Consider the following 14,072-nt stretch of genomic DNA (forward strand, 5'->3'; position numbering starts at 1 on the left):
TCCGCGCAATATATAGTTCGCAAAAAAAAGAAGTACAAATTTTTCATGTACTTCATTTAAGTAAATACCTATATTGCATTACCATGAAGCACCTTTGTAGAATGTAGAATTACTTACAGACAGCATTTAAAACTGTATAAAGGTTTTGTGAGCGCGGACGTGAACGAAATTGCAGCGCGTATGAATAGAATCAGAAATACAACGAAGATGGCACATTGCTGATTTTTTTCTGGGATGCAACAGATAAACCGATGCGCATTTATATACATGGAAAGAAAATGTCAGGAAAGAAATAATAAATAGAATATTGCATAGTGAAAGTCGAATATTGTTCTCACTCGAACAATATTTATGGTATTCAACCTTCACTGAGCAATATCCTCTATGTAGGCCTATTATCGTACAAGAAACTCAAAGACAGAAGAATGACCGCGTTTTATACATATATATATATATATATATATATATATATATATATATATATATATATATATATATATATATATATGTACGTTGAAAATGTGATTGCTCACCCAGAATGTACATCTTGGTTGACGGCTGGTATACAAATATCTGTTTCGACACAAAGCGTCTTTCAAGTCGAAGACTCTTTTGAAACCGACCAACACACTACTCCCCTGATATTCCAATACTAGGAGAGCTGACAGAGAAATCATGGAGCACTGTGCTTTGGAATTAAGTGGAGCTGAGCAGGAATCGCCATTGTTCTCAGCAAGGGGAATCAGTCCCTAGGACGTCCAGAATTTCTTTCGCTCTGCTTCTTGGTAGAGGCCAGAATCCTTGGCGCTCTGCTTCATGATTGCGTCTAATTCCGATTCACCCGGGGCTCGGGGCTGAATTAGATCGTCATATTGGATATATGAACGGTTGCATCAAAGCGCAGCTGAGACACATATGTATGTTTTTATCGACAGCTAGCATGATACACGCCTTTGAATACTGATTTCACCCCATGCGCCTTGAACAAACAAGTTACTGCGCCTTTCCATCACTGAAAACTGTTGACTATCTCTCTGAATGATTCCGTCCTTCGTATATTTTTTTTACTTTTTTGGTAGTTTGTGTTGGACGTGGTTTTGGGAACGTCCATCTTGGTTGATGGCTGGTATACGAATGTCTGTTTCGGTGTATGGACTCGTCAGCATATAATTGGCTCGGAATTTCAATCAACTCGGTCCATTGATTTAACTCCTATTTTGAACAGCGTGGTCATTATATGCACACAAGGGGACAGTGAAGGCCCGTATCTAAGTTTTCTAAACATTAAATGAAAAGATTTCACATTTAAGGTGATGATCAATGAAGTATCAAGGATCGAAATGCTGTCAATGCTTATAGACGCGGAATATCTTTTGATAAGAAATGGTAATCAATACACATCGCCAAATTCCACTCTACTGCACTTTGTAATCACGAAACAGTGTTAGGCAATAGCAAAATCTCTGCTTGGGAAAAAGGGAGCATCATCCAGTCTGGCTGGTTTATTCATCCTTTGACTCTTACAGGCTTTCTTATACAGTTATATTTCCCACTAACAAATAGCAAGAAATAAAACTTTACCGATATGTACACAGAAATATTGAACTGACAAATTAAAACTTACAGCAACTTCAGGTATCCTTTGGGATACTTTGTCTATAAATTCAACATATACAAACCCTGACAGACCGTGACATGTACAACACGGTAAGGAAACCTCCCAAAAGAAGGCCAGTAGACACATTGTACATTGGCAGGAGAAGAAATTAGGCAATTGTCAGGACACAGCTATCATGGACAGATAAATCATAAAAGATTGAACATCAACCACACATATTTATGTCTGCATTTTCCAATCACAATAACCAGTGACATCTGGAAACTTTCTTAAATACCAAAAGTATCCACATGTAAGCAAATACTAAAACTTGGTCCCACATAAAACACTGGAAGCAACTACTTTAAGCTACAGTTTATGGGTCAATGGGTGATATCTCTAGTAATATATGTAGTAATAATAATAATAATAATAATATTTACATTTACAAATAATTCCAAAGTATAAGTACCTATTACAATATATTAGAATCTGTGAACAACACCTATTATCTTTCAATATCCACAGAGTATGATATCCAGGGAATGTGGTATCCATGGAGTGTGGTATACAGAGAGTGTTATTGTGTGGTATCTTGGAGTAGCACATCAACAGAGAAGGAAAAAAAAAGAAAAGCACCAGCCTTTTTATTCAGTCAATTTAAGTGATCAAAAAAAAAAGACACCTCCTGGAAACTATTGTCTGTCCCTAATTGACTCAAGCTTATCTCTTCCGTTCATCAATTTTTCTTACCTTTTCAAGTCAGACTCATTAGTCAACAGTCATGTATGACTTCGGTTTCTATAGAAGCAATTGTCTTGGATCTATGTTCTATGTTTACATTTTGTTCTTGACACAACACAGTCCCTTTCCCAATAAAACAATTACATGCACATGTTCCAATTAACTCCCTAGCTCCACGCCCCCCCCCCCCCCCCCCCCACTCCCCTCAACACCGCCCAGACTGTGTGAAAATTTGGATCAAATTGTTTGTATAACACTGGCACTTTTCTATTACATTTCAATGTAACATAATTACATTTCAACACAAGAACATTTCTAAGGTACAGCGATCACTGTTACCATCACTGTCAAATACACGCATTTTCTAAAATGGTCAGACCAAAAGCATCATTTTATACAATACTAACATAATTACATTTCAACACAAGAACATTTCTAAGGTACAGCGATCACTGTTACCATCACTGTCAAATACACGCATTTTCTAAAATGGTCAGACCAAAAGCATCATTTTATACAATACTAACATAATTACATTTCAACACAAGAACATTTCTAAGGTACAGCGATCACTGTTACCATCACTGTCAAATACACGCATTTTCTAAAATGGTCAGACCAAAAGCATCATTTTATACAATACTAACATAATTACATTTATTGCATTGTGACATGATCTCTTTAACTCTGTAAATCAATGCTAATTTTCACAAAATTCATCTTTCCAAGTTTCTGTACAAGCAGGAAGACACATGTAAGGCTTCCTCACTCTATACGGTAACACTACTTTTCTCATCTCAACTTCTGCCACATGGTCATCTGCTAACTAGTCAGCAATATCAAGAGAATCTTTAAACGACAAAGCAATATAAAATCTTTGCAAGATAAGTCACAAATATACTGATGTTCCCTGACATCCTCAAAAGTCATATGTCCTTTCCTGGAACATAATATGACGATTCATATTTAGTTCATATCATGTTCATTTCTTGTCACAGCCATGCCCAACTTTTTTGTCTTAACAATACTTGATTAGTTCGAGCTCACCATTTTGCACTTCCACATATCTCTTTGTAAAACCATAAGCACTCCAATAAGGACTCCAATACAATATTAAAATAGCACAAGTTAACTATTCATTTAAATTAAATGTATTTCTGTTCATATGAAAATTTTAATGGCATAATAGATATATGTCGCAGTAAAGGAAAAACAACTTAGCATCTGAAAGTAATCCTTCCACAATTACATTGTGTATATGATTACCACACCTGTGATCGCTATACAACTGTACACCTGGAAAGTGATCATTACACAAGCCTATACCTGCAAAGTGATCACTCTACAATTGTTCACCTGTAAAGTGATCGCCATATAACTGTACACCAGTAAAGTGATTGTTATACAACTGTACACTGGTAAAGTGATTGTTATACAACTGTACATTGGTAATGTGATCATCACCTGTAAAGTGATTGCTATACACCTGTACACCTACAAAGTGCTCACTACTCAACTGTACACCTGTAAATTGATTGTAACACAATATACACCAGCAAAGTGATCATTATACAACTGTGCACAGGTAAAGTGATCATCATACAATTGAACACCTGTAAAGAGATCGTTATACAAGTGTACACCTGTAAAGTCATCGTTACACATCTGTACACCTGTAAAGTGATGATTATACAGCTGTACACTTGTAAAGTGATGGTTATACAGCTGTGCACCTGTATGGTGATTAGTATACAGTTGTACACTGGTAAAGTGATCATTATGCAACTGTACACCTGTAAAGAGATCATTATACAACTGTACACCTGTAAAGTGATCGTTATACAACTGTACACCTGCATAGTGATCAGTGTTTGCTACAAACTGTACGCCTGTAAAGTGATCATCATACAACTGTACACCTGTAAAGTGATCATTATACAACTGTACACCTGTAAAGTCATCGTTACACATCTGTACACCTGTAAAGTGATGATTATACAGCTGTACACTTGTAAAGTGATCGTTATACAGCTGTGCACCTGTATGGTGATTAGTATACAGTTGTACACTGGTAAAGTGATCATTATGCAACTGTACACCTGTAAAGAGATCATTATACAACTGTACACCTGTAGAGTGATCATTATACAACTGTACACCTGTAGAGTGATCATTATACAACTGTACACCTGTAAAGTGATCATTATAGAACTGTACACTGGTAAAGTGGTCATTATACAACTGTACACTGGTAAAGTGGTCACCATATAACTGTACACATGACTCTTCCATAGTTGTACATATGTGCAGTCTCCCAAGAAAGAAACACAAAGATGGCACATGGTGTTGACACCAGATGCTGAGAACAATGTCCATTTGTGACCTGATGCCATTGCTGAATGAGGTTGTGTTGCTAGTTTTATTATTACATTTTAGCATTCTCATTGTGTGACTAGGCTGACAGTGACAGCTTATTAATTAATTATCCTGCTCTGATTTAATGCAGATATATCCTGTGAAAAGTTATCTCTGTGTTTCTTTTCTTGGCACCCTAAATACGACCTTTCTACAACTGCACACCTATCAAAATGACTATAAAATGACCCTTGTACAAGTGTACACCTGTATTCAATAAAAATACAATACTATACCTGCAAATGGAAATTACCCCACTGTACACGTGTATATGTACATCAGCATATGACCAATACACAAGTTTGCACGATGCTCACATAGCAATGCCTTACCAGTCCCCAATTGTACAACTGTCAAGATACTTACGCTATCTGATACATTTGGGTGTGCACGATGCCCACATAACAATGCCTTACCAGTCCCCAATTGTACAACTGTCAAGATACTTATGCTATCTGATACATTTGGGTGTGCACGATGCCCACATAACAACGCCTTACCAGTCCACAATTGTACAACTGTACAAGATACTTATGCTATCTGATACATTTGGGTGTGCACGATGCCCACATAACAATGCCTTACCAGTCCACAATTGTACAACTGTGCAAGATACTTGCGCTATCTGATACATTTGGGTGTGCACGATGCCCACATAACAACGCCTTACCCTTCCACAATTGTACAACTGTACAAGATATTTGCGCTATCTGATACATTTGGGTGTGCACGATGCCCACATAACAACGCTTTACCCTTCCACAATTGTACAACTGTACATGATACTTACGCTATCCGATACATTTGGGTGTGCACGATGCCCACATAACAACGCCTTACCCTTCCACAATTGTACAACTGTACATGATACTTACGCTATCTGATACATTTGGGTGTGCACGATGCCCACATAACAACGCTTTACCCTTCCACAATTGTACAACTGTACAAGATACTTACGCTATCCGATACATTTGGGTGTGCACAATGCCCACATAACAACGCCTTACCAGTCCACAATAATATGATTATTTAATGTCATCTTTAAGTAACTATGAGACAACAACTTACTTTACCACTTCACCAGACACCCTCATAATTCCCACCGTCATGCTCTAGCCGGTGTACAATGGAATAGATAATAATACTACGTGTATGTACACAATGTCTATTATATCAGTTTGTATCCAACAGTATGTACATATCAGTATTGTGTCACAGTCAGTTAACATGCACAACTGTCCTTCTTCTCCTCATCAGCAGGGTGTAGATTTGCCTGGCTAAGGTTTCCACCTACATTAATGATTCGTGATGGCTGCTCAGGGGAGTTAAATCTGGAGAGATAAGCCGGCATCATTGGCTTGGAATTTTTTAGCTTATGGGCTAGAGTGATGAATATTGCTTCCACGTGGTCAGCTTTCTCATCATCTTTCGCAGAAGTTTCAAACAAAGGCATGTTGTGCGAGTCTGCAAACTTTTGAGCCATATTTGTGTTAACGGCAATTTTATCCTTAACATCACACTTGTTGCCGACCAAAATACGAGGAATGTCTGTATTGAGGTTATGCCGATCACATTCCTCAATCCACTGAGGCATATTATCAAAGGAACTCATCTTTGTGACATCATACACGAAGACGACCGCATGAACATTTCTGTAATAATGCTGTACCATGCTCTTTCGAAATCTCTCCTGGCCAGCCGTGTCCCATAGTTGTAGCTACAACAAACAAATGTAACATAGTATGTTAAAGTAAACAAAAGCTTAAATATGAAGTAAGGTGATATCATACAGACAACTGAAAGCTATGTGTAAAAATACTTTCATTTATTTTTTTAATAGTGTTGAAAAGGATTCAAATATTTGAATTCTATAGTGGGCTTTATGAGCCATACAGACATTATTTAGGAACTCAGACGTCACATCACCTTTTTTTCCTCATGTTCACCAGAATGAAAAAATTTTTGAGAACATTATTTCAGTAATCTTTTACTCATGAGTTAAAAGAGTTATTACAACATTCAGTGTCATGACTTAAGTTGGAAAAACTCCTTGTGACGTTTCTAAACCCTGATAGTATGGTCCATAAAGCCCACCTTAGAATTCAAAGGTTTAAATGGTTTTAACTCTCTTCACAAATATCTAAAAACTAAATAAAAGTATATTTATGCATAGTTTTAAGATGACCTTACTTAAATTTACCTGTGATGAACCTTACTTCGTATCTTAGCTTTCTTTTACTTTAGAACACAGCCACAATCAAAACAATTCTTACAAAGTATTCATGTAAGTCACAATTATGTCAAGAATAACTCTACAAAATAAATGTCCTAGCAAACTGAAACGCGCCTTAATCAAACGCTCACTTTGTCATTGGTGCCAAAAGATATAACTTATTGTTTCTTCAAACATGTGACCATGTCAAGTTCTTCTGTTCTTGTTTCAAATAATGAACAATATAGGAGATTCCTTCCCCCCAGCATTCATTTCACAACAAATTGTACCCTGCCATCAGGTAACCGGTTCTGATGCACTGTCTGTGTTTGATGAGGCTACACATGGCAATCAAGGGAAATAACAGTGTTGCTTTTCTACTGGAAATGAGAAAATTTACTTTCCATAAGAATTATACAGCACAAATGGAATTTCGCCTGGTGAGTTGAATGCATGTGTACATGTTACTTTAGAGGGCATGTGTGATGGACAAAGTTGATGTAAAACCACCTTTAGAGGATGAAGGACAGAGGTAACAGGTTATAAATATTGTTTATTTAGCAATCTGATTTAATTATAACACAAAACTGATATTCACTATGGTGTATGTTCACTTATTTCATCATCATGTTTTTGTTTTTTGTTTTTTTTGAGGTGGAAAAAACTGGTGGAGAAGATGAGACCTCCAACAAACAAAAGACTGTGAAATCGCCTCATCAGCATCACAGACAATAAACTGTAAAGCCCACAAACATTTGTACACATCTTTGATTTCACACCTACTACCTGTATATATGCATTAATATCCCTCTTGGAGTGTTACAACTATAATTGGATCATCTTTTTTCCACTGCAGACAGATCGTAAGACATGCTCATCAACAGCTGTTTCACAAAATGACTCACCATATTTCCCTAATGTCTCACTTTACATTTTAATGCATTCAATATTACAATACAATGTGAAAGTAGGCCTTGTGATATTAAACAAAAACTTAGTATGACAGTGGTGTCTGATTTCTTCTCAATGTCCTTGGTCATTTCTAGGATAATCAAAACAACCAAATTCATCCATGGGCCTGACATGATATGGGTACCACCTGAGGTGGCCAAAACTAATTGGTACTAACATATTTATACGGTCAGTAGAAGAAAATTAAGACATGATAACATTTCTGCAATGGTAACTTTATAGATGTATAAGGCATGGTGCAAATCACGAAAAGAAAGAGAAACGTCAATATACTGTGGACTCTCAGTTAATAAGAGAATAAGACCAATTTAAACTTTAAACTTGACATCAACAGTTAATTGTTAACACAACCGTGTCAGAATGTCCTAAAATGTTACAAACTACACAGTTTATGTCTTTTGCCATTTTCTGGAAAATTGCTGAAGCAGTCCTTCTCATCCCTGTAGCTCACCACTCTCCACAACCAGATATGGCTAAAATGTCATCTTTCATCAACAAATCTGCCATTATGTTTGAGAAGAATGGCTTGAATTACTTAAGGAAGTATTCCTGAAGGTAAACACTCTGTTCCTGAGTTAATTTCGGGTCCAAATAGCGCTGTTACTGTATGGCTGTTGGCAGACGGTATATGAGTGAGTGAGTGAGTGCTTGGGGTTTAATGTCGTACTCAACAATTTTTCAGTCATATGACGACGAAGGAATCATTAGGGTGCATGTATGTGTAATGTACCTCCTTGTTGCAGGACGGATTTCCACCGCTCTTTTATTTAGTGCTGCTTCACTGAGACGACTTACCGAAGGCAAGTAAGCCGCCCCGCCCGAGCCATTATACTGATACGGGTCAACCAGTCGTTGCACTATCCCCTTCATGCTGAACGCCAAGCGAGGAAGTTACAACTTCCTCTTTTAAAGTCTTAGGTGTGACTTGATCAAGGATTGATCCTGGATCTACCGGTCCCGAAGCAGACGCTCTACCTGTGCTATCCGGGCCGGTCAGGCAGACGGTATATGAGTTAGTACACTGAACAATGGGTACGTTTATTAAAGGGGGCATAAACCATACACATCTGCCTATGGGCGAGGGCTATTACATCGAAACATAAACTTAAACCGTGTACCATCGTAAAAATAGCTAGGAGATTTGGCCACCCTTGGTGGTACCAATATGTGAAATTTTGAGCCTTGGCCCACAAACTAAATTACAGCCCTGACACTATGGATGGATAGAGTACCTTAATCTGTTCGCTTTCCAAATCCACTTGCCGCTCCCTGAAATCCACACCGATGGTAGCCTCGGTTTTGTCAGGAAATTTTCCGCTACAGAAACGATATGTCAGACAAGTCTTGCCCACGTTAGAATCACCTATGACTATGATTTTAAAAATTCTTTTCTGAACAGGCTTTGTTTTCGTGACAGTCACTTCCGACGAGGAGGTCTCAACATCGCGCTCATCGCTTTGTTCTCCAACTTCAGCTTCGCGCGAAAGCTTACTGTCTGCCATCCCTGGTGAATAAAATGGGAATATCACATTAATTGTAAATATAAATGAGTCAGATCAAAAATAATCTGAAAATCACCTCGCTGCTGTCATCATCGCCTTCACCAGTCACCAGTCAGACAGTCTATTCGCTTCCGGGTCATCTGTTATTGACACATATAGAATAGTCTTGCAAACCAGACCGAGAGAGACAAGACAGTGTTTTTATCCAAGGGCAGGCACACCGCGAAATACGTCACGCTAGAAAAGATGCTTCATGTTGCATTTGAAATAATATAATTTCATAATCATGACAAAGTTACTATTTTAAGTGAGTGAGTGAGTGCGTGCTTGGGGTTTAACGTCGTACTTAACAATTCTTCAGTCATATGACGACGAACGAATACTTAAAGTGCATGTAATGTGCCTCCTTGTTTCAGGATAGATTTTCACCGCTCTTTTATCTAGTGTTGCTTCACTGAAACGAAGGTAAGTAAGCCGCCCCGCTCGAGCCATTATACTGATCACAGGTCAACCAGTCGTTGCACTATCCCCTTCATGCTGAACGCCAAGCGAGGAAGGTGCAACTTCCTCTTTTAAGGTCTTAGAAGTGACTCGACCCAGGATTGACCCTGGATCTACCACTCCTGAAGCAGACGCTCTACAATTTTTTTTGAAGTCAATCATCTGTTGGTAGAAACGTCGATTTACACATGTATCAATTTCATTTTTCAGTTAAAACCAAGGTTACTACATATACCAACATTCCATGGGTTTTTTTTGACATAAGTTATAAAGTGCATTTCTGTCACACCACGGCAGCTATCACATTTCGCGATATTAGTTCCTGAGGCGTTAAACTACGAGAGGTGACCAGGATCTCGTATGCAGCATAAGGGTTATACATCTCACGACAGCTGCATGTATTTTAATGTACTAGGCAGCAGAATGTTGCTATTTGAGAGTCACAGAATTATCGATATATCTTAAATAAAGTCCATGTTTTTCAACCTAACTGAAATATAAAGGTGTACATACACGTTCGTACTTTGTCAGCCTACATGTACAGCTTTGTTGTGAAAGGCTTAACCATTTATTTTATCATGGGCTTCCAAATAAGTTTACAAAAGTAAAATCGGTCTTGGCGCTATGTCCTAAGCCATTTTCCATTTTCAGATGCCCCACCGAACCACAGTTTGCTTTTAAAAAATCGCCATTTACAGTGGAATAATCTCAGGGGAGGTAATTCGGTATAGCCCTATTTCGATCAACAAATACCTGTCTACTTATTCGACAGGAAGTTTGGTAAAACTGTTGCGTGGTAGTCTAAAATTATACAAAATGTTGGAGAACTTGAACGATATTCAGATTTATTCTTGACTGGATAACATAAGTGGGTTTTTTTGTCAACTATGCTAAAATTTTTTGACACAATATCGCTATTTTTGACAAAATGTAAGTCTCGTCTGCTCGAGATTTAGGGGCTGGTTACACTGTCGCCATATTGAAAATTACCACCACGAGGTGCTTCCTTTGGGTTGGAAGTGTTTAGAACCAAAATAGTCACAGTTTGGGGCATTGGGTGTCAAGAATGCCCACAAGTAATCCACTTCCACCAAAAGAAAATGCACTTTTCAAAAGAATTTTGGTGAGTCGATTCATTCAAACGCTTACAAACTCCCCCAAACACTCGACCGGTTGGCCACTTGGGAGCATGAGTTAGTGAAAATGGGTAATGACAGCGGTCTAACAACAGTGTTGTATCTCGTGTATGGATGAGTATGCTTCTTCCTTCATATGCGACATTCGGCGGCTGTGTACTTCGAAAAGTAAAGCAGTAATTCCAGCATCTCTGGACAGAAACAGTTGTAATACCATCATCATAGCCGTAAAATTCCGATGTAGGCAACATCAAATATTTTGATCTTTGAAGACCTTCACCAATACAGCACCTCAAAACTTTGTCAACAAGCTTTATCAAACCCACCGCCTGTGCTCTCTTGATACTTAAACTGCATTTATAGAATGAAGCTTTTAGTCATCCGTGCGAGGAATGTATCGAAAGTTCGGTCGGATTATATAATCGTACCTTGCATGGTTTATGACCCCCCACTCTCCCCCCATTACTGGGACACCCTGGGGGTGACAGCTAACTCTGGAGCTATTTGTTGTGGATATGCATTTGCATGATTGACATTCAACAGCAGTGCACCTGATATGGTCAAAGGAGTTCAGGGTTATTTGAGGGACATCTTTCTATTTCATAACTAGTGGGGTATCAATGAATTTATTTGGGCAATTGTAAAGACAAGACTTAATTAGTCGCTGACTAATCCAATTTCCAAACACCATTCGGGTGCCATTTTCGCTCCTTTGATCAACCGTATTCAAAATGAACACAAATAAATTATTAACTATTGCCACCCATTTGTGCCACTTTACTTATAACTTTATCTTTTCAATTTTAGAAATGCTATGAACAAAAGCAGTACAAGAATGGGTTGAAGTTTGCAAAGCAGATTTTGTCCAATCCCAAATTCACAGAACATGGAGGTAAGCTATATTATGTACTGGGTAATACAGTATGGCATGTATTGCAGTATTTGGAGGTGGTCTCCTGTGTCTCTGCAGGAAGGTCATCAACTAATGTCTTCATCTGAGTGAAATAATTACAGCTAGAAATGGTCATTAACTGAATAAGAAATTTTGCAGACAATGCTTAGGCTCATCATTGTGTTATAAGGATGCTTGTCTCTCTGTAGCCAGGACAGAGACTTTTTTGATTTTTTCACTCTCAGAGCTTGTGGGGGGAGGGGGACGGGATCTTAGGCCAGGCACCTCCATCCGTAACTTATTGCCATTGTATAAGGGAGAAAATCTTGAGTGTGGGATAAATCAACCAAACATGTATTGGGCTAAGGAAAATGTTTAATGAGCACATGTGAGGTTCATTTATGTATAATATGTGCTCAATTATGGTAGGAGTGCTGGTTGTTGCATTACATTGCAGTGATTCTATCTTGTTTTTTTTTTCTCCCACATTTGTGCTGTAGAAACTTTGGCTATGAAAGGCCTCACCCTGAACTGTCTGGGAAGAAAGGAAGAGGCTTACGACTTTGTGAGACGGGGGCTTCGTAATGATCTCAAAAGTCATGTCTGTATCCTTTCACTACCAGGCGGACAGGTCGCTGCTGTAGAAGTATTCTTGTAGGCAAATGCATTAAATCCTCAGGTTATGATAAATATGCAAATGTGATATTTCTGTGAATTTGCGGAATTCTGCATGTTTTTTGTTTTTTTTTACAAATTCAAAGTTTTTTTTGTAACAAGTGAAAGTACTTATTGAACAAGATAAACATTTTTCAGGACTAATAATCGAGATGTTTAAAACGTCAGTTGTGTGCTTCTGGAACCACTTTCACAAAACTTCGTACGTTATATTTCTCCAAACTTTTTTCAGGGGCCTCCGTGGCTCAGTTGGTTAAAGCGCTAGCGCAGCGTAATGACCCAGGAGTCTCTCACCAATGCGGTCGATGTGAGTTCAAGTCCAGCTCATGCTGGCTTCCTCTCCGGCCGTACGTGAGAAGGTCTGCCAACAACCTGCGGATGGTCGTGGGTTTCCCCCGGGCTCTGCCCGGTTTCCACCCACCATAATGCTGGCCGCCGTCGTATAAGTGAAATATTCTTGAGTACGGCGTAAAACACCAATCAAAAAAAAAAAAAAAAAAAAAAAAAATCCAAACTTTTTTCGTAAATGACGTCTAAGTTATAGTTCCATTAGGTGACATCTTATGTGAGAAAAGTTACGAAACATTGATTAATGCAGTTTTGTGAAAGAGGGCCAAGCACTTCATATTTGTGGTAATACTGATTTTTAGCACAGATCTGTCGAGTAATTATGTTTTGTATTAGGTGTGGTAGTGTAAACATGGCGAGGACCTGCATGGCTCAGTTGGTTAGCCAGCTAGCACAGCGTAATGACCCAGGAGCCTCTCACCAATGCGGTCGCTGTGAAGTCAAGTCCAGCTCATGCTGGCTTTCGGGTTTCCCCGGGATCTGCCCAATTTCCTCTTACCACAATGCTGACCGTTGTTATGTGTGTGAAATGTTCTTGAGTACGGAATAACACACTAATCATATAAATAAATAAAGTAAATGTGGTGGAGAAAAATCTGATTTTGTATTTGATCATCATCACATCCCTGAACATGACAGAAACCTTTAGGCTTGCATTGAATGAAAACCCGTAGAAGTGTCTAGGGCTCGCTGACAAAGGTTGATGGTTTTATGTGGGTGCCACCACTCATGAGTCTGACTTTTCGGTAAAGAGAAGAATTCATGAAAATGCCTTGAACACTCATCAAACAACAAGAAATTTCTTTTGTTTAATATATTAAGATTGTCCTGTGTTTTGGCTTGCATTGAGCAGATTTCCAGTTTATGGATTTTTAATGTGTAAATTATATATTTAGTATTTTTGGTAAAATCAAAAGCTGTTAGATTCTTCTGCTTTTGCTGGAGTTGACTTGACCCCAAACTTCAGGTTGGCATGTGTATGGACTTCTTCAGCGCTCTGACAGAAAGTACGATGAAGCCATCAAATGCTACAGAAACGCCCTGAAATGGGACAAGGTACAGACATTTATTGTCA

General features: G+C 38.4%; 2 protein-coding genes across 2 annotated transcripts in view; one reads left to right on the plus strand and one right to left on the minus strand.

Moving 5' to 3' along the window:
• Nucleotides 1-4,618: 4,618 nt before the first annotated feature.
• Nucleotides 4,619-9,544, minus strand: LOC135472435 (putative Ras-related protein Rab-33). Its single transcript, XM_064751936.1, has 2 exons — nt 9,176-9,544; nt 4,619-6,476 (listed from the first exon to the last, which is right to left on the minus strand). Exons 1-2 carry the CDS (start codon nt 9,443-9,445, stop codon nt 5,982-5,984), a joined length of 765 nt encoding a protein of 254 aa, XP_064608006.1. The 5' UTR covers nt 9,446-9,544; the 3' UTR covers nt 4,619-5,981.
• A 1,388-nt stretch (nt 9,545-10,932) lies between these two features.
• The window catches only part of LOC135472573 (N-alpha-acetyltransferase 15, NatA auxiliary subunit-like), a 30,461-nt gene continuing 27,321 nt past the window's right edge, over nt 10,933-14,072 (plus strand). Inside the window, exons 1-4 of the mRNA XM_064752131.1 lie at nt 10,933-11,069; nt 11,890-11,974; nt 12,475-12,579; nt 13,965-14,053. Coding sequence (XP_064608201.1) covers nt 11,013-11,069; nt 11,890-11,974; nt 12,475-12,579; nt 13,965-14,053 — 336 coding nt within the window. The 5' untranslated portion in view covers nt 10,933-11,012. The remainder of the gene's footprint in view (nt 11,070-11,889; nt 11,975-12,474; nt 12,580-13,964; nt 14,054-14,072) is intronic.

This window comes from Liolophura sinensis, chromosome 8 (assembly GCF_032854445.1).
Source record: "Liolophura sinensis isolate JHLJ2023 chromosome 8, CUHK_Ljap_v2, whole genome shotgun sequence".
In the NCBI taxonomy this organism is placed as follows: Eukaryota; Metazoa; Mollusca; class Polyplacophora; order Chitonida; family Chitonidae; genus Liolophura; species Liolophura sinensis.

What these genes read in the sequence shown, in the direction of transcription:
- LOC135472435 (XM_064751936.1), bottom strand. Translation starts at nt 9,445, where the DNA reads ATGGCAGACAGTAAGCTTTCGCGCGAAGCTGAAGTTGGAGAACAAAGC. An exon ending in TGGAAAGCGAACAGATTAAG is followed by an intron (nt 6,477 to 9,175) that starts GTACTCTATCCA and finishes TGTTTGTTGTAG; the next exon opens with CTACAACTATGGGACACGGC.